Here is a 17,664-nt window from a genome sequence, read left to right as displayed (position 1 = left end):
TTAAAGATTTGTAGCGTCAGAAAATTGAACTTTCACTCACAAGAATTGGCTCATTTTGTCAAAAAGAGATTAAAAGATGGATAAATGAAATAAGATAAAATATCTGAGGCAATTAAAACCTCACAGATTCAAATTTAGGACTATTTAATGATTTTCAAGGCCTAATAGAGAGATCTTGGGGCATCCATAAATATAGCCCCAGGTACATCCCTCACTTCAGTGAGTATTGATTATGCTCTACTCCTACTGTTGTTTCAAGGGAAGACATTTTTAACAATTATTGATGATATTTTCCTTCCCTCTTACTGTAAAATGAAAGACCAATAATTAATTCACCACCACTGATCTTAAAACAGCCATACTGGGGGATGATGCCTTCAGCTGCAAGATCTCATGATGCGGGTGCTTCAATGTTACAGCAAACATGAAATATAGAAAAATGATAAAACAGAGCGAATGATGTGCCACACAGCTGAGTTTAAAGTAGTTTTACAAAAAGAAACCCATCTCATTCGTTGCACTTATTTGAAAGACAATACTCTGTATAAATAACATGTTTAACTTATCAAGTGTCTTTCCAGTAGCACAACCTCCATGTTAACAGCCTACTGAGTTTTTGGATCACTCTTTCAAAGCAGGCTTTAAAGTAGCACTGACTTTTACTTTTTTTTGTCTGGTCCACAAAAAAAAACAACTAACTTTAAGTCAGGAACACACTCGTCAGAGATTTAACCATTTATTGCAACAAATGGAGATACAGTTATACTTCACGCTTATGGCTCAACTCCCTGGATCAGACAAGCAGCATGCTAAACCAATACAGGGGGCGCAATGCAGAGACTCCCTGGGGGTTTACAAGAGTGGGCCCAAAGCAGGACATAAAATAATCTTTTAACCTTCAAGCCATGTTAGGACTTTGAATTAGAAAGCTGGAGGCTGGGGTGGAGGAGGCAAAGCTTTGCAAGCAGCAGCAGTGTGTGGCAGCATTAGTGTAACAGTTATCAGTGAGAAGGAGGCCATATTTAAATGATTGGCTCATATTTAAAGCAGTAATCCAATCAGCTGGCGGTCAGCTGGTTACAGCTGGGGCGTATGAGATCTGTGTCCTGCATGAACTAATGCAAAGCTTCATTTATTGAAACTTATTTTTCTCTAACTCCCATTGCCGATGTGAGGCACTTAAACAGCACTTTGTGGTACCATAAAGCGTTAAAGTGTCTGCGCTATGAATTTTTCTATATATAGGATTTATTTTACATATGTACAAGGGTGTAGGTTCCATTTTAACACATGTGAAACGAGGGGTTTGGGGGTCCTCTCCCAGTGTGAAACATTTAATTTTCTGCATTCTGGTGATTTTTTATGCATCAATTTAGGGTGGAAATGTCTTTAATTTCCACAAAATAAAAGACCTCTACTACTTTCATGTTTTTATTGGTAGGGATTAATGGACATGTTCTAAATATTGAGGGGGACGTGTCACCTGCATCCTCTCTGAAATCTACGCCTCTGTATATATAACAACTGAAACACCACTAGCAAGAATAAGAATCTTTACGTTAATAGATCTTTATTTGATTTCATATCTTATGCATTCTCATTCAAAAGGCATGAAGATAGAAAAGGAGACAGAAAATGGTTCATGGATATAAATATACAAAGAGAGGCAAATCTTTACAATCAGTAACATTACATAAAGGCTTACGCTAGCCATATGGACATGAGGCACAGCACTTTGGATTACTAAAATAACTTTTCACCAAAAGCCACATTGGACACAGGCTACAGGGTAGTTACCGCTTAACTTCATGCAACTGCCCAACATTCAAGCTGTGTTTTTACCTTCATCCAAAAACAATAGAAAAGTCTGATTTATGTGCATTATCTTCCCCTCCCCCCTTTGGCAACGCTAAATGTACAAAACTCAGCCCCAGTGTTTCCCAGAACTTGTGTGCATCATTTCTCCCGTGTGAAGTGCGAATACGCAAACCCAAAAGAACAGACAGTGTAACTCATGTATGTACAGTCAGTCGTCACTGTTAAATACAAGACGAGTACCATGCTACAGATCTAAGAACTCTGACTGGTCCAATAAAAAGAGAAGCACAGTAGTACAGTCAGGTACGACATGACAGAAGAGGCCACATTGGTCAGAACTGAAACCGTCTACTTTAGCTACTTCAAGTATCCAATTACATTTCAAACCCCGTTGAAAATCAACAGCTTTAAGAACCCACATTCACAAACATTACACGTGATTTAAAATTGGCACAAAACTCTGATTAAGTGTTTACTCAACGTGCATGTTACTAAGAGCTTTTTTTCCTTCTAAGTGCACAGAAGTCAAGATGCTAGTGCAATAATATAACAATAATTCATAATAACAATAACTTTAACATAAGATAATAAATAAGGGAACAAACATCTAATATAAAGAAAACATGGTCTGCGAGGAAACGAGAAGCAAAGGCAAACACAAGGAACAACATCCAACAATCAGCAGAAACAATGAGCCACAATCTTCAATGGTGAACATTAACAGAGGCACACACACAAATGCACACACACGCACACACGCACACACACACACACACACACACATACACACGTTATGTACCAGTCAATATATGCACATGCTTAGGCACAGACGTTTAGTATGGGATCTGGTTTTGGTAATACTGGATCATGTCGTAGGTTCGACTCCTGCAAGAGAGAAAAATATAAAAGCCGTTAGCAAAGCAGAACAGCACATACAATTAGCACAGCAGTCACGTCAGATAGGTCGGCCCATCGTGTTTAACTATATATCTTTACACGTTACAGTCGCAGCTGAAAATGACAGCAAACATAATCACGTTTGCTGATTTCAATCTGCAATTGAAAACAATATCTGATTCGGCCTATAATGTTTTCTGGAAACCAATATGAGTTAGAATATGAGCAGAATATGTAAACTGGTTGGCTCTTGCACTGACCTGTTGCTGAGGAAGCAGTTCTGGATGACTTTGATAATGAAGGCCGCTGCATCTTTCTCACTCAAACCAGGGTTAAATCGCTGCCTAAATGTGGGGAGAAAAAGTATGAGCAACAACAGCAAATGACATGCAAACTGCTTATTATCATTCACATTCACATTTACACACACATACAGACGCATCCACACGCCCGACTCACTTGAGCAATTTGATGGTCTGTCCTCTGAAGCAGGGAAGGCCAGTGTCCAGCATGAGTGTAACTAAGGAGACCACTCCATCCATGTAGGGCCTGATTCACCACAGAGACTTGTCTTAATGTTACACGTCAGCCATCTTGGTAATGAAATGAACACACATGCTTTGGCACTTGCATGCACACTCACCTGACAGCCAGGTATCCCCTAACACACATCTCCATGAACCATTTGAAGGGTGTCGCCTCCATCTTCCCACCCATGATCATCACCATCTCGTCAGTGAGCTTGATATCTGGCTCCCAGCCAAGGTTCCCGCCAGGAGAGCTCTCGAACATGAACCCGAAGTCTGGAAACACACACATTCACAAGGACACACAAACACATTAGCTTAGGACCACACATACATATGAACTTCAATAAACACACGAGGAAATGCACACACTACACACCAATGTGGATGAGATGGCCCTGGCTGTCCAGCATGATGTTGCCGTTGTGTCTGTCTTTTATCTGCAGCAGGAAGAGCAGCAGGCTGTAAGCTGCCATACTGCGGATGAAGTTGTACCGTGCCTGAAAGAGAGGTGTTGAAAAGATAAATGTGAGCACTCATTTTACAATTTTACAGGCGTACATGACTGAGAAATGACTGGAAAAGCCTGTTAAAGCCTGTTTTAAGATTTGGCATTTACCTTCTGGAATGCTAGTGTGGATTCGTCTCCATACTGGTTCCTGAAGTAGTCGTACATGCCAAAGTCCGTCTGTCGGCCCAGCTGGTCGCGAGACTTGCAGTCCGGGATGCACTCGATCACTCCACACTGTGGTGGAACATCAGAAGTAGGAAGTATGAGAAGTTGTTTGATTACAGGGGGAAAGTTAGTCTCAGAGGAAAACTTGTTTTGGAAATTCAGTAGCTCCTGTCACAAAGTAATATCAACATCGTAACACCTCAGAGCTCCAGGCTCAGGCCCGCCTCTGGTAGATGGACAACATTTAGATGAACTTACACCAGGGGCTGTGGCCACCACCCTGTAAGGAAACACGTAGAGATCCAGGCCCACCAGCTGGAAGATGTTCTTAAACAGGCTGATGATCTGAAGAGCCAGCATGTCCTGTGAACACAAAGGACGAAATGGTAAAAAAAAGGGAATTCAAAGGAAGATGTCATTAAATGGATGGGACATAGCAGTGTGGTAAGTGAAAGGAGAGGAAACTGTGAAACTGAGACCTGTCTGCAGTCATCTCCCACTTTAAAGATGGCCGCCTGCCAGCAGATTCTCTTGGCCACCTCTTCATTCTTCTCGTCATCTATAGAATCTGAGCGACACTTCAGACCTGAGGGGAAGATGTCATGACTCATTCATCTGTGCACAAATCTGAGAAATACAACATCTACTCGTTTTAACATTAGCAGTACCTTCTTTTTCCAGCTCACTGACTCCACACCTCTTAACTTTGAATTTAGCCAGGTAGGGAGCTTTGGCAGCGCTACACAGAGACACAAAGCGACGATGAAAAGTGCTTTTGTAAGTTCACAGAAGCAGTCACATTTCTTTGTAAATCCTGGAAACAGTTTTGAGCATTATAGAAGATGCGTTTGAGGCCCACCTTTGCATGGGGGTGCCAGACTTGTAGTCTATATCCAAAACTATGGCCTCTGGGTTACTGGGCAGATAGCAGCCAGGTTGGACTTTGATCTGTGACATGGCCTCCAGGCAGGCCCTCTTCCTCTCCTCCCCTTTGGGAAAAGGTCTGATGAGGACAAACAAAAACAACTTGAGGACACAGAGTTTCCACACCTCTATGACTGACTGTATGAAGAACAACATGCATGGGTATCTCACTGCATGACTTAATGCCACAAGTGACAGTCAGGCTCTGCTGTTATTCACAGAGGGGAGTCACTGGGGTAGAGAGTAATAGAGAGTGTAAGCCAGGGGACAGAACAAGTTTCTCCCCTGGATAGTTGCAATTAACGCTGTAATGAGGGCTGTGTAGTCTCTAGTGGGCTGACAAAACACTCTGTACGAACAAGCAGTAATGGCCTGTCAGAAAACTTCCAGACCGGTGAATAATCAAAGAGACAGTGCAGCAACAAATGGCTAAACAAATGATCAACAAGGGATTAAGAGAGTAAACCACAGGTGGTACAAGGCAGGGAAAAGAACAAAACATCTTGGCTCAGGGGAGCACTTGTTATCACTTCATAAACACCTTGAAGATCACCTGGAGGATTCTGTTTAAGACAAAAGTTAAACTCTAGTACTACTTTGAGGCCTTTGGCAAAGATCAGCTTCTTAGCTGCTTCATAAAAGTTTCTCTTTTCTCTCACTGTCCCTGTCAAGACTATGAGTGTATTATACTGTATGAAGAACGTCAGAGATAAGGTTGAAGCCAAAACAAGTGTGTTGACAAAGTGATGAAAATGAGATAATGACAATAATGACATATAAAATTAAGTGGAGCAGAAAGGGGAAGACATAGAAATCCAGTTTATGTCTTACATAACAGGGATTGCAGACCTTGTTACAGCCTGTCAACTACAAGTAACATTTACTCTACTGGCAGAGGACACAGCCATCAATTTGTATTGGATGTTTTTAAAGCAGTCCCAGCTTCCAAACTGTCCCAGCTCTCACCTGCAGTACTAAAACTCTGACAAAAAACACATTTAATGAAGTATTTCACTGCCGGAAAGATCATCTTTTCATAAAAGTGGACTGCCTTTGCAGTTGCCATTTGCAAATTGTCCAATGGTAATTTGGTGCTACAGGACCAAAGAAAACAGAGAAGAAGTGCTGTGGCATTTGCTTTTACTCAGGATGTAAAAAACCTACAACTACTAGAATGCACTGTCCTGCACTGGACCAATTAACGCTCCAGCTGATGGATGACGTAACCAAGTTGCCTGTCTTAAAGCAACATGGTGGCCAGCTGGTAACAAACAATCTTGCATTACAGTTAAACAGTAAGCTAAAATGTGTTTATGAAAACATTTTAAATGAGAAACAGTAACAAAATATCAGCTCATATTTGAACAGCACTGCTTAATTTACTGTTTGATCTGAATTTTTTCGTTTTTACAATACAGGGTACAGTATGGCAGCCATTTCCTGTTCACAAATTTTGTATTATAGTCAAACAGTGCATTGAAATATGTTTCTGAAAACATCTCAGGCGAGAAATAGGCAACACAGTAACAGAATATTGGCTTATCTTTGATCAGCACTGCCTTGTATTTAGTGTTTGATCTGAGTTTGAGCCAGAGAGACAGAGAAAGAGGGGTGGCTTTGTCTGCTTCTGTACTCTTTGTGTCCATGGCTGCGGTGGGTATCCAAAAATGAGGAAGTGCAAGCTGTAGTTTGACCAACAGACCAAGAGCCAGAGAAAATTTGCAGGATGATGCGGCTAATGTGCAGGAATACCTGGGCCCTGGTAAAATGGAGGGAAGTCTACCACATTCATTTATACATACGTCCCACATTGTTATAATGCAAAGTTGGCTGTAAATCAGCAAGCTCTCCCTTTAAGTAAATGTTTGTTGTGGTGGAACCTCAACCAAATTTCAGGTGTCTAAAAACTGATACTTGCACTAAACTGAAATCAATGGATGTCAGTAGGCAGTCAGTCTAAAATGTTATGGCAAGTTTGGGAAAGTGCAACAGTAATGTAAAAAATATGCTACTGTAATTAACAGCCTAAAAGTTGAATAACGCACAGTAGTGAAAAAGTAAAGTGTGTTCATACTTGATAATGGCTGACACATTGGTGATCTTGTTAAAGAAGTCAAACTCTCTTTGGTAGAAGTCTTTGGCCGGGCCTGACAGAGAGCCAGTGATCTCCTCCACCATCTGCTCCAGCAGCTCTCCGATGTCAGCTGCAGGGACAGAGAGGATCCAAGTCTTTAACATTTGTATGTTCACAAGTCGTGGTGCGAATGTGTTGAGTCAGTAAAGAGACAATGAGGATGAATATCTCACGGTCTTTCTGGTTTCCTTCCTCGTCCAGGTATATGTTGGTCTTCATGTTCCAGATGAACTGGTGAGCCAGAAGCTGAGACTTCTGAGCGGCCCACAGGATGTACTCTCTCACATAACCCATCTACACCAGGTCGTAACAGGAAAGAAAGATCATTTCATAATCTGAAGATGCATGGGCTTTAAATGGATTAGCTGACTCAGAGATCTGATATTTACCTTGTCGTAACGAAGCGCTTGGACAATTTGAGGAATGTAAAACAAAATGGCATCCTAGAAATGGTAGGGAAAATCATATTTATCAGCAAGAAATAAATGTGTCCTACCAATGATATGGGCATCACTTTGGCTAATTGGGGAACAAAAATAAATTCAACAGTAAGGACAACCAGCAATTGTGTACGTGTAGCACATGTGTGAACGTACAGGAGGAAAAGAGCGGAGTACTTTGACCCCGTACTGAGCTGTGAGGGGGTGAGGGGGGTACAAGGAGGAGAAGTAGGACAGTCCAGTTGGGGGATCTGCTGGTGCCCAGCACAGGATATGACTCAGCTCTGGAGAGTCAGCATCAATGGTGTGCCACGTCACCAGGAACTGAAGAAAACCAAAAAAGAGAGAAACTAAATTGAGAGGTCGATAGACTCTACTTAATGTTCAGCATGCATCACAGGATCCATATTCCCGCATCAAATATGACAGCAATCTGATGCAAGGCTACAGCCCCAAGCCTGATGGTGTGCTAATTAGCCTCCAGGGGTCACTGTGTTTATTAGTTACTAAAGTGACTGCAATAAACACCTATAAGATGTCAAGGAGGATCATGTACTAAATTATGGTGGCCTTTGGGGAGGGCCGTGCTCTGCTTCCCCTGCTTCGTTTTTAGGCAGGTAAGAGGCTCATTAAGACTTCAGTCAGGTAGAATTAAATGAAGAGGACTGGAGGAAGCTGGAGGGAGAGAGATTACTTTGACAACATTTCTCTAGTGACAGAATATGGTCAGTGAGAGCAACACACTGAGTGACAAACTTCTTACGTTTAACTTTTGTTGAAACTTAACAGCATGGAGAAGTGGGAACTTAAGAATTCAAGGAACAAATTACTTTAAACATCACGTGAGAAAATTGAAATACCAAAAACCGAAGAGAGCCAACAGCACTCAATGAAATGACAAAAATCCTGCTGAAGATAAAAGTGTAGCTATGGTTATAGATGATTGTAGTGGCTCTATATATGTTTCATTCAAATGCAAAATGAGGTCAAGAAAGGGTGTTAGTCACAACAGATCTTTCGATTTATCATGAAAATAAAAAAAGAAAAAGTGAGTGCAAAAAAAAAAAAAAAACATAACAAAAAAGTATGAGCGGAGTGGAAAGACAAACTACCAACTTGTCACGGTACAGTGGCAGCAATCGAACCTCACGCAATGAGTAAGCGTGTAAGTGTAATATACATGCTGGTAGAAAAATAAAGCCTACTATACCAAACATGCATGAGCAGAATTTAGCCACAAAATATGTGGGGTTCATAGAAACCAGTCTTGTCCAGAGGCTTAAACCTGCTACAGAACTTAAACCCACTTAGTAAAAATGTGTCCTTGTCCTTATTATTATTATTATTTATTTATTTTTAGATATTTTTTGGGGCATTTTTGCCTTTATAGATAGGACAGTTAAGCATGAAGGGGGGAGATAGAGAGGGGTAATGACATGCAGCAAGGGGCCACAGGCTGGAGTCGAACCCGGGCCGCTGTGGCAACAGCCTTGTACATGGGGCGCCTGCTCTATCCACTAAGCCACCGACGCCCCGTCCTTATTATTTTATGATTATCTACATATCAATAACACGATAGCAGACATAACTGTCATCCTGTCAGTTTGTAGTGGCAGGTGGAGGACCTCACCTTGACTGCTTCTGGAACATCACATACAGCAGCCGGATCCATTCGCACTAGGCGAGTCACCTCAGAGACAATCACCTCTGTGTTTTTAAATCTGAAAAACAAAAACAAATTGAATAGGTGTATGCCCAATGACTGACTTTATCTGTTCAGATAAAATGCACTTTAATAAACTTGCACCTATGTGTGTATGAACTACATTGTGTATGGATAAAGTCGGTGCTTGACAGGTCCACTTGCCAGCTATGTTTGCTTGATGACAACAAGAAGATTGCTTAAGTTGCAGTATAAGTAAATCATAGTCTGTGCATCAGCCATTTGTTGGTGAATGTATAATGCACATAAAGGAAAAATGTTGAGGGTAGTTTCATTCAGCTAGAAATTGTAGCTGTCTACACACAATAATGCTGTAGGATGATGTCACAAGTGCATCACTGAATTCTCTGTCTGATTTGTTGTGTTGTACTACAACCATCACTCGATTACTTCTGGCTGCAATAAAGGGCAACAATGTGCGATGGTTAAGGCTTTCGGCTTTTAAAAACTTCACTTCCTGGCTTGTGTGGGACACTTTTATTTGTTAGACAAAACCTATACCTACTGATGAAACTTGGGGATGTAATGCATTTTGTCTCTCTGTGTACCTAGCAGGCAGCTGCAGGGCGAGGTAAGGTGCTATGCTCCAGGCCAGGTTGATGTTGTCCTTCCACTGTTTCTCCGTCAGACTGATGTATTTGGATCTCCAGTTAGCAATGCTGGTCTCCACCGACTGCTCAGTGGCGATAGCGAGCTCCTGAGTGGATAATGGGTTGTACCATGTTGTCAGCCGCTCAATCTCGCTGGCCTAAAAGAGACATGCAGAGAATGGGATTCATCATAATGACCCAGTATGGTGTTAAGTATAGATCTACATGCAGAAATGTTTGATGCAATTTTCTTTATTATCACACATTTGTGAATACAGATAGTGGTTGAAAAAAGGTAAATACCAGTAGAGCCAGTAAAAGGGTTCGGCGTTTCATGTAGTACTTGTGCAGCTGAGTGCCTCTGTTGCTTTTTTTAGACAGTCCTGAAACGTAACAAGAGCAATACATCAGTGATACATAATGAGAGAGGAAATATTATATTATCGAAAGCTTGTTTCATCGATGAATAAGAAGCAGATGGAGGTTTAGGTTCACTGTGACCATTTTTGCAGCACATAGTGTGATCTAGCACAGCTCATTTGAGGATGACTTTGGTATTTTTCACTCTGGACTATATTTTCCCACGTTTCTGTATCTAAAGTGACTAATGGAGATAACAACTTTTGAAACTGGTCCCGTATTGAGGGAGACCACTGCAGCCAGCAGCTGCAAAACAAGCTGCAATTTTACCATACAAGCATTTGTGCATTGTCAGTTTATGTCCTCTAAAAGTGCTTGTTTTTTCTACTGACTGGCTCAGATTATTATAGGAGTCTGACAAAATTATGGAAAGGATCCCTTAAGTGTTGCTGAAGTGTAAGATCTTTTCTGTTTAACCAGAAACAGCCATGAACTTGCTATCGCCAAACCTACCAGACTCCTTTTAAATAATCAGTAATTTTAGCATGTACAGAGCCAGCATATTTTCACATCTACCTTGGTGAGTTAAGGGTTTACTTCAGTCAAACTAGAGTTGGTGATTGTTGGAAAGGTGGGAAGACGAACCAAGATGGTTTCAGTGTGTCATATGTTTTCTTTGTGGACTTTAAATGACGTGTGTTTTATAGTGATAAAATTACTGTTTATCTAAATGGAGTCTGGCATTTTGGCAATAGCAAGTTCATGACTGTTTTAACAACATTGTAGGGAACCTTTCCATTACAGTATATTGTCAGACACTTACTACAACAGTCTGAGCCTGTCAGTGGCAAAAACAAGCGCTTTTAGTGGATGTAAAATGAAAGTGCACAATTTCCTAATGAATGATGAAGTTTGTTTCAACATTGTCAGCTGCAGCCCTCTTGCTTACTAGCAGACCAATTTCAAAAACTCCATTAGTCACTTAGACATAAAAACAGGGGAAAATAGCATCCAGGTTAAAAAAAAAACAACAAAGTTATCCTTTAGGTTTAACATCCTGTGTGTGTGTTTTACCTGATTTCTTTGACAGGGTGGACATCCCCGAGGACAGAGGGTAGGTGTTGATCCACCCCTGAGCCACCTGCTGCCTCTGGCCCACAGCTGCATCAAGACTGTTCCTGCTATCTGTCACTGCCACTACAGAAAGGCTGTTCACAGACATGTCTTGGGGATCTACACAAAGGAAAATCAAACATAAAGTGTGGATTATTGGGTTGTGTGAAGTTTCTAATTCAGTTATCATTACTTGAAGATGAGGCCACTGTGTTTTTAAGTGTTGTACCTGGGGGAACCAGCTGGTTGGCTGCCAGATACTTCTTGTCAGACTGTAGGCTGGCGTAGAACTTGATCATTATACTGATGTCTTCTCTCAGCCTCTTATCTGTCTGAGTGGGAAATTTTGGAGTGACACTGCACAAAGACAGAGGTGGCAATGAAGTTAATGAACAGGGAGATTAGAGTTTCCTTTTTTGCCTACGAAACAGATTACAGTTTTTATTACCTGAAGTAGTCAAAAGCAGTGGAATAGATCTTCTCTCGGAGCACATTTCTGATGGTGGCATTTGTCACAACATCAGCATGCAGAAGAGTCAGACCCAGAGTCAGCAGTCTGAAATAAAGCAAAGTGATGACACAACAGTCTTGTCATGTTTAGTATACAGTATTTCTTGTAGGTTATTACTACAGCATGTAAGATAAAAACCAATCTGCTGTTGTAATAATGAGACACGGTACCTGAATCTTGGTCCAATGGCAGCAACATGTCGGTTCAGGCTACTTTTGGGGCCCCCGACGCTCAAAGACAAAGATCTCTGCAAAATGGCTGTGAAGATCTCCACCTGGTCAGCACTGCTGTACTTGGCTATCTCAAACCTCTGCACTAGGAACTGAAGGGAGAACAGAAAGAATGAATAATGAATCTACCCTTTAAATAAATAACTCAGTTTTATTAAAAATACGTCGAATGATAGAACCATTCTTAGTGAAAATCAGACTGAAACTCAGTGGAAGGATAAACTCTACATAATGAAAATATTGTATTTAACTGTGTAAGAAATAGAAGCAATATAGAAGCTCACAGGTTTCTTCACAATACAATATAATGTTGATTCTTTGGACAACAATACTGATGATGCTGACATAACAAAGTCTGCCACAATATGATTCAATATGCCATAGGAGTTTGAAAACAAAAATGTATCTTAAAGATCACGGTACGTATCAATGTTTTCACTTTGCATCTATGATATTGGATCATTGGTCATTGAATCAATATAGCGATCCAGATCACTGTATCATCAGACCATTAATAAAAGCAGTAGTTTATGTCAGTGTGTCACTGACCTCTATCCAGAGGAAGTGAGGGATGACGTCAGGTGCACAGGGTGCAGGTGGACTCTCCTCTGAGACAGCCAGAGGGCCGGTCTCCACCTTAGCCTCCGAAAACAAACCCATCTTCAGCTCTACTGTCATCTGCCAAGCTCCTGCCATCTCACGCATGAACTAGGCAGGTGGAAAAGAGAGGAGAAGAAGAGTCAGACCCCGTCATTTACAAAAGCTGGCTCTGAACAAAAAGCATGAAGTAAAGAACCTTGGTGTTATCTTCGACTGTGACCTGTGTTTTGAACCCCAAAGTTAGAAACATTGCCCAAAATGCCCGTACCTCTTTTATCTTAAGACACTGAAAAACTTGCTCATGCTTTTATCTCCAGCAGACTTGACTACTGTAACGTGATTTTAGGAAAAGTAATAAATATACATACTGGTACTTCCACCCCGTTGCGTGCAGCCAGGAGCCATTCCCAGCAGGCGATAGTAGTTTCCATGCCGTGTTCTGTAAACATCTTCAGAGGAGACCAACACAGATGGTGCAGCAGCTGAGGATCGCAGTCTGAAAGACAAAATATAGAAAGTTACCAAAACTGAATCATCTAAAAAAAAATAAAATAACCAGCACTATTGCTGAAAGACATTAAATACAAAATAGAATGTGCTCACTTTTGGTGGTTATAAGCAGAGCAGCCATCTTGAACATGGCCTGGGTGAAGGCCTCTGGGTCTTTTTTGTCCAGAGCACTGGTCATCTGATGGATCATCAGCTTGTTGAGGTCTGACTGGCTGTGAGTCGCCTCTGAGAACTGGATCATACCAGCCACCTTGACAGCACATAAACAGACAGGTGTGAATCAAACTGTATGCAGACAGTCTAAGAAAGTCACATCACCTTCATAAAAGTAAGACTTTACCTCTCCTGTGTAGCGGTTGCGCAGGTTGAGGGATGCCATGAAGTTGGAGTAGTCTTTCTTCACGCATGCTGGCCTCTCAGTCAGCTGGGTGGTCTGATGAAGAACACAGTTTAGGGGCCACTTAGGTCCACACTATCATAAGCTACGAAGGTAAGACACATAGCTGTACTCTGACACTTCTGGATATACTGAAGGTATCATGTCTGAGCCCTGTCTCTCTGTATTTAGAGTTCAGACCAACCTGAGGGAAAGCAGCCTACGGTTGGCCACATGGTGGAGGACAGCACCAGCATGACCGGTTAGCCAAATGGGCAACCAGCCAACCAACCCACCCGTCCATTGCCGGTAAGTAACCAGGTAGCCAGCAAATCCGCAAACCAGCCAAGCAACCAGGTAGGTAGTTCGGTGCAGTTTAATAAAGACAAAATACAACAAATGAAGCAAATGAAAAGACAGATATAGCAGAATGCAAGCCCAAGAACACAAAGGCAATGCATAGCAAGCAAAATAACATCACACACACTGGGAAGCATGCACACATGGACGTACAATGCTACACACAACTAGACAAGTAGACCAGTGTTTAGAGAGCTAGAGAGTACAATAGAACACATAATAAAACACATATATAGATACGAGACACTTCTGCTCAGTGTTAACAAAACTCCAAAGACCTCGACAAAGCAACTAAATGGCACATTTGTTAACTGAAAAAGCCATTAATGTTGGACAAATGTTAATAAGCATCAAATCAACAAGCCCGAAAGGCCAAAGGTAGAACACAAATATTGGTTTTAAGTTTGCTGTATGTTCAAACAATGTTACAAAAGTGCTGCGTCCTTCTTGATACTTCAGGAAGTGACAAGGCATTTCTCACTGCCTGGGGTAACCTCAATATTTAAACAACAAAACTTTGCTAAGACTGTGTCGTTGTGGTTGTTGTGGTTTTAATGTTTCGTTAAAGTGACAGACTGACATTTTTTCCTGCAGCCTTACAATATACAAAAACGCAACAGGCAGCTCAGATTAAGACCTAAGCATTAATTTGGGATGTGTAGTTTTGTATAAATCTAGCTCGCCCTTAATGTGGGGCGAGGGTTTGTGTACAAACATGCAGGGATGCCTGCACATGTGTGTGACACTCACGCCCAGTGTAGTACTCTGTCTGTTGTAGCCTGCGAAGTGCAGTATGCTCTCCGTGGCCATGGCCAGGCCTGTATGCTGTGACAGTCCTGACACCCAGTTCTGATGCTTGTTCAGGTACTCCTGCACAAGACACAACACACAGGTTAGATATTAGCATGGAGTAAAAGAGAGAAAAGGGGAAAAGGAGAAGCAGTGATGGAACAACAATGACAAGTATCCTCTATAGTCAAAATATGCAAGGATTTCCCTCAAAAACAAATGAGTTATTTGGGGTATTAGGTTACTATTTCTTATTTTCAGAATAACTACTCTTCTGTTTGTCTTAATCAAAGGGAAGCACTAGCTACAATTAAATCAACCCTCTTTATTGAGTGTGTGTTGACCATCTTCTTAACGTGTCTGCTACACTGACCTTTCTGATGTCAAAGTTGAGATCTCCACACTGAGGGAACATAAAGGTAAAGAAACTCACCTGCAGGTGGGACTTTGTGACTGAAGGGGCCCATTTCATTGCCTCTTTCAGGATCTCACCACAGCGAGCAGCGAAGTCCTTCACTATGCTCTACGAGGAGATAAGGAAACCAGGATTCAACCATTTATGAAATACAGACTATGAAATACAGAAGGGCTGTTAAACAATCGATTTCAATAATATATATCACTCAACACAATTAAACAATCCAGTAAGAGCAAAGACTGAGGGAGAAAAGAGGCTACTGTCTTCAAAACCAATGCTTTGCTGTCCTCTAGTGGTCCTAAGTGTAATACCAGTCCAAACTCACCTCTCGGGCCTCGTATGTATCAGGAACAGTGATACTGTACGGGGTGTCTGGAATGTCATAGTACGGCTGATCCTTGTGGATGTCCTAAATATAAAGAGAATATCCCACTAATACTCCACTCCTAGATGTTTATCACAGGAATTAAAACAAACACTCTGACACTATGTTGTTCACACCAGACCTCTGTTCATACTTACAGCACTTAGTGACAGAGAGAGTGTCTGCAAGATGTCCAACATGGTCTTCAACACACGACCGCTCCAAAGCAGATGGGGGAAACTTATAGAAGTAAAACAAATGAGAAATAGGATTCATCCTGTGTACAACATGATATTGGGGGGGGGGCGGGGGGGGTGTAGGCAGACACAATTTTTGGATCATTAACACTCACGTCTCAGCCAAACCAGAAAGGTATTTGTCCGCCACTCTGCGGATCCTCTTGTGGGTGTGGTTAAAGTTGATCAATAAGAACTGGGCGTGTCGCTCTAATTCCTCCTCGTTCTCTTTGGTCTTGGGCTAAAGCAAGAGAAACATGATTTGACTGTTACTTAGTGATATCAAAGAATATAACATGTGGTCAACGAGACGTCCAAGCTTTTTGAAACTGAAGAGAAACCATGCTACCTACCTTCTCAGCCATCATCTGGAGGAAGACGTCAAACACCTTATCGCCAACACAAATAATGCACTGCAGCATGCCTGAGAAGATTTTAAAAAAGGGGGGGAATTTGAGAAAATGAATAAGACTATATGAGGAGAAAAAATGGCCAAAGGTGAACAGACGTAAAGCACTTACCAGATTTGTCTTTCTGGATGGCTTTGTCTTCAAAGTACCGAAACATGACCTGGAACCTGTCAGGGTCATTGGAACGCAGCATCCTGGAAGATAATACAAAGTTTCATCATTTGATGTCACAATAAACACAAAATGAGCAATGTAAACCAAATACAGAAGAGTAAAGCAGCTGACCTCATGTATTCTAGTCTGTAGACTGAGAGCAGGTACGTGGACATGGCGAAGTCTAGCCTGTTAATGAGGGCAGATCCTTCAGGAGGTGGATCAAGGAGATTGCTGATGGTTGCCCGCAACTCGCTCAACTCGGCCTAATGGACAGAAGTGTACTTTTTAAAGTTTAGTCCTGATGTTTATGATTTCAGAAGTTTTTTTAACTTCCTAACTCCAAGAAAAAAGCCTAGATTGTGAACACTGTACCGGTGTGACTGTATCATTTTTCAGGGCAGAGTTGTATTGCAGTTCGGAGCGAAGAGGTTCTCCACTGGGGAAGGTGAGAAGAGGAGACGTGATGGCAATCTCACACACACCTTCGTACCACTCCTCTGGCCAAAGCCCTGAAAGGTACAAATAAAATCTTGCCAGAAATGCAGGAAACCACTGGACAGTTATGTCTGACGCTGATGTTGGTAAAATCTTTGCTTTGAATTAATTATGTAGAGCTGTGAAAAAACACTTCTCAGTATGTGGGTTGATACTGATGAGAGAAAAAACATTAAACATCTGTTTAATTGGTTATTTGATGAACCATTTTTTCCACACAGATAAAATATTTCTATTTCCCCATCTGGTGTGAAACAAATCTCCATAATTACTTTGAGGTAAATTCATGGTGTTATTACAGCAGCTCCTTATAACTCTTCTTGAGATAGCCTGGGTAAACTGAGATAATAAGATCTATGACCTACAAATGAAGGCAAAGAGCACCCTGATGTTTTGTAACGCCACAGGTCAAAGCTGAGTTCAAAACAACAATATTGAACGGGACAAGACATTTTGTGATTTGGGGAAGCTGTTGACTATGTAACAAAATCAGAGAGTGTGCCTTTATAAATTAACTCACACTCAATTTATGTGACATTATCCAGAAGTGTAAAAGGTTTCAACTAAATATCTAGCACGCTGAAATCAGTTGCTCACCTGATCCCTCCACAGCAAAACCCATGACCACCGAGTACAACCAGAAGTCCCTGAACAGCTTTTGGAGACGGGGCTTGGCCTCTTTGATTGGCGGAAGCCGTCGAGTCAGCTGTGAGTTAGAAAAATGTACACAAGAAAAGGGTGAAAACTGTGGAGTGATTATTGTTGCACTACTCAAACTGTCTCGTTCTGTTAAAAGGGAATCTAAAGGAGTAATACATGTTGAATTCCTTCATATACAAATAGCTAAAATTATTTTCAATAAGCTGCAAACAGAATAAATTAAAGACAACAATAACTGAAAACTAGCCCTAAAATACTTTATTAGAACTAAATTTTCTTAAGAGATGAGCTGAATTGTGAAGAGTTAAAGATTTTAGTCAGTCACAGCACTTTTTGCTCTGTTTGAT

The 17,664-nt window shown here is 41.3% G+C and overlaps 1 protein-coding gene across 2 annotated transcripts in view; it reads right to left on the bottom strand.

Moving 5' to 3' along the window:
- Positions 1-936: 936 nt before the first annotated feature.
- pi4kab (phosphatidylinositol 4-kinase, catalytic, alpha b) overlaps positions 937-17,664 on the bottom strand; it is a 29,112-nt gene continuing 12,384 nt past the window's right edge. The window contains exons 20-55 of one of the 2 annotated variants that reach the window (XM_050050791.1): positions 17,255-17,363; positions 16,535-16,671; positions 16,292-16,425; positions 16,118-16,200; positions 15,950-16,020; positions 15,713-15,837; positions 15,519-15,600; positions 15,322-15,405; positions 15,012-15,101; positions 14,540-14,659; positions 13,635-13,649; positions 13,394-13,486; positions 13,147-13,303; positions 12,912-13,039; positions 12,493-12,651; positions 11,884-12,035; positions 11,651-11,758; positions 11,432-11,559; positions 11,164-11,322; positions 10,033-10,112; positions 9,688-9,887; positions 9,047-9,137; positions 7,573-7,740; positions 7,366-7,419; positions 7,150-7,270; positions 6,917-7,046; positions 4,778-4,921; positions 4,587-4,657; positions 4,398-4,504; positions 4,177-4,281; positions 3,862-3,987; positions 3,622-3,742; positions 3,359-3,518; positions 3,175-3,264; positions 2,976-3,059; positions 937-2,703 (exon numbers count right to left, since the gene is read on the bottom strand). In XM_050050791.1, the coding sequence (XP_049906748.1) occupies positions 2,652-2,703; positions 2,976-3,059; positions 3,175-3,264; positions 3,359-3,518; positions 3,622-3,742; positions 3,862-3,987; positions 4,177-4,281; positions 4,398-4,504; positions 4,587-4,657; positions 4,778-4,921; positions 6,917-7,046; positions 7,150-7,270; positions 7,366-7,419; positions 7,573-7,740; positions 9,047-9,137; positions 9,688-9,887; positions 10,033-10,112; positions 11,164-11,322; positions 11,432-11,559; positions 11,651-11,758; positions 11,884-12,035; positions 12,493-12,651; positions 12,912-13,039; positions 13,147-13,303; positions 13,394-13,486; positions 13,635-13,649; positions 14,540-14,659; positions 15,012-15,101; positions 15,322-15,405; positions 15,519-15,600; positions 15,713-15,837; positions 15,950-16,020; positions 16,118-16,200; positions 16,292-16,425; positions 16,535-16,671; positions 17,255-17,363 (4,038 nt within the window). In that variant the 3' untranslated portion in view covers positions 937-2,651. The remainder of the gene's footprint in view (positions 2,704-2,975; positions 3,060-3,174; positions 3,265-3,358; positions 3,519-3,621; positions 3,743-3,861; positions 3,988-4,176; positions 4,282-4,397; positions 4,505-4,586; positions 4,658-4,777; positions 4,922-6,916; positions 7,047-7,149; positions 7,271-7,365; positions 7,420-7,572; positions 7,741-9,046; positions 9,138-9,687; positions 9,888-10,032; positions 10,113-11,163; positions 11,323-11,431; positions 11,560-11,650; positions 11,759-11,883; positions 12,036-12,492; positions 12,652-12,911; positions 13,040-13,146; positions 13,304-13,393; positions 13,487-13,634; positions 13,650-14,539; positions 14,660-15,011; positions 15,102-15,321; positions 15,406-15,518; positions 15,601-15,712; positions 15,838-15,949; positions 16,021-16,117; positions 16,201-16,291; positions 16,426-16,534; positions 16,672-17,254; positions 17,364-17,664) is intronic. The other variant, XM_050050792.1, reaches the window with a different exon arrangement.

Source organism: Epinephelus moara, chromosome 8 (assembly GCF_006386435.1).
Source record: "Epinephelus moara isolate mb chromosome 8, YSFRI_EMoa_1.0, whole genome shotgun sequence".
Taxonomy (NCBI): domain Eukaryota; kingdom Metazoa; phylum Chordata; class Actinopteri; order Perciformes; family Serranidae; genus Epinephelus; species Epinephelus moara.
This window is presented reverse-complemented; position numbering and strand designations above follow the sequence as displayed.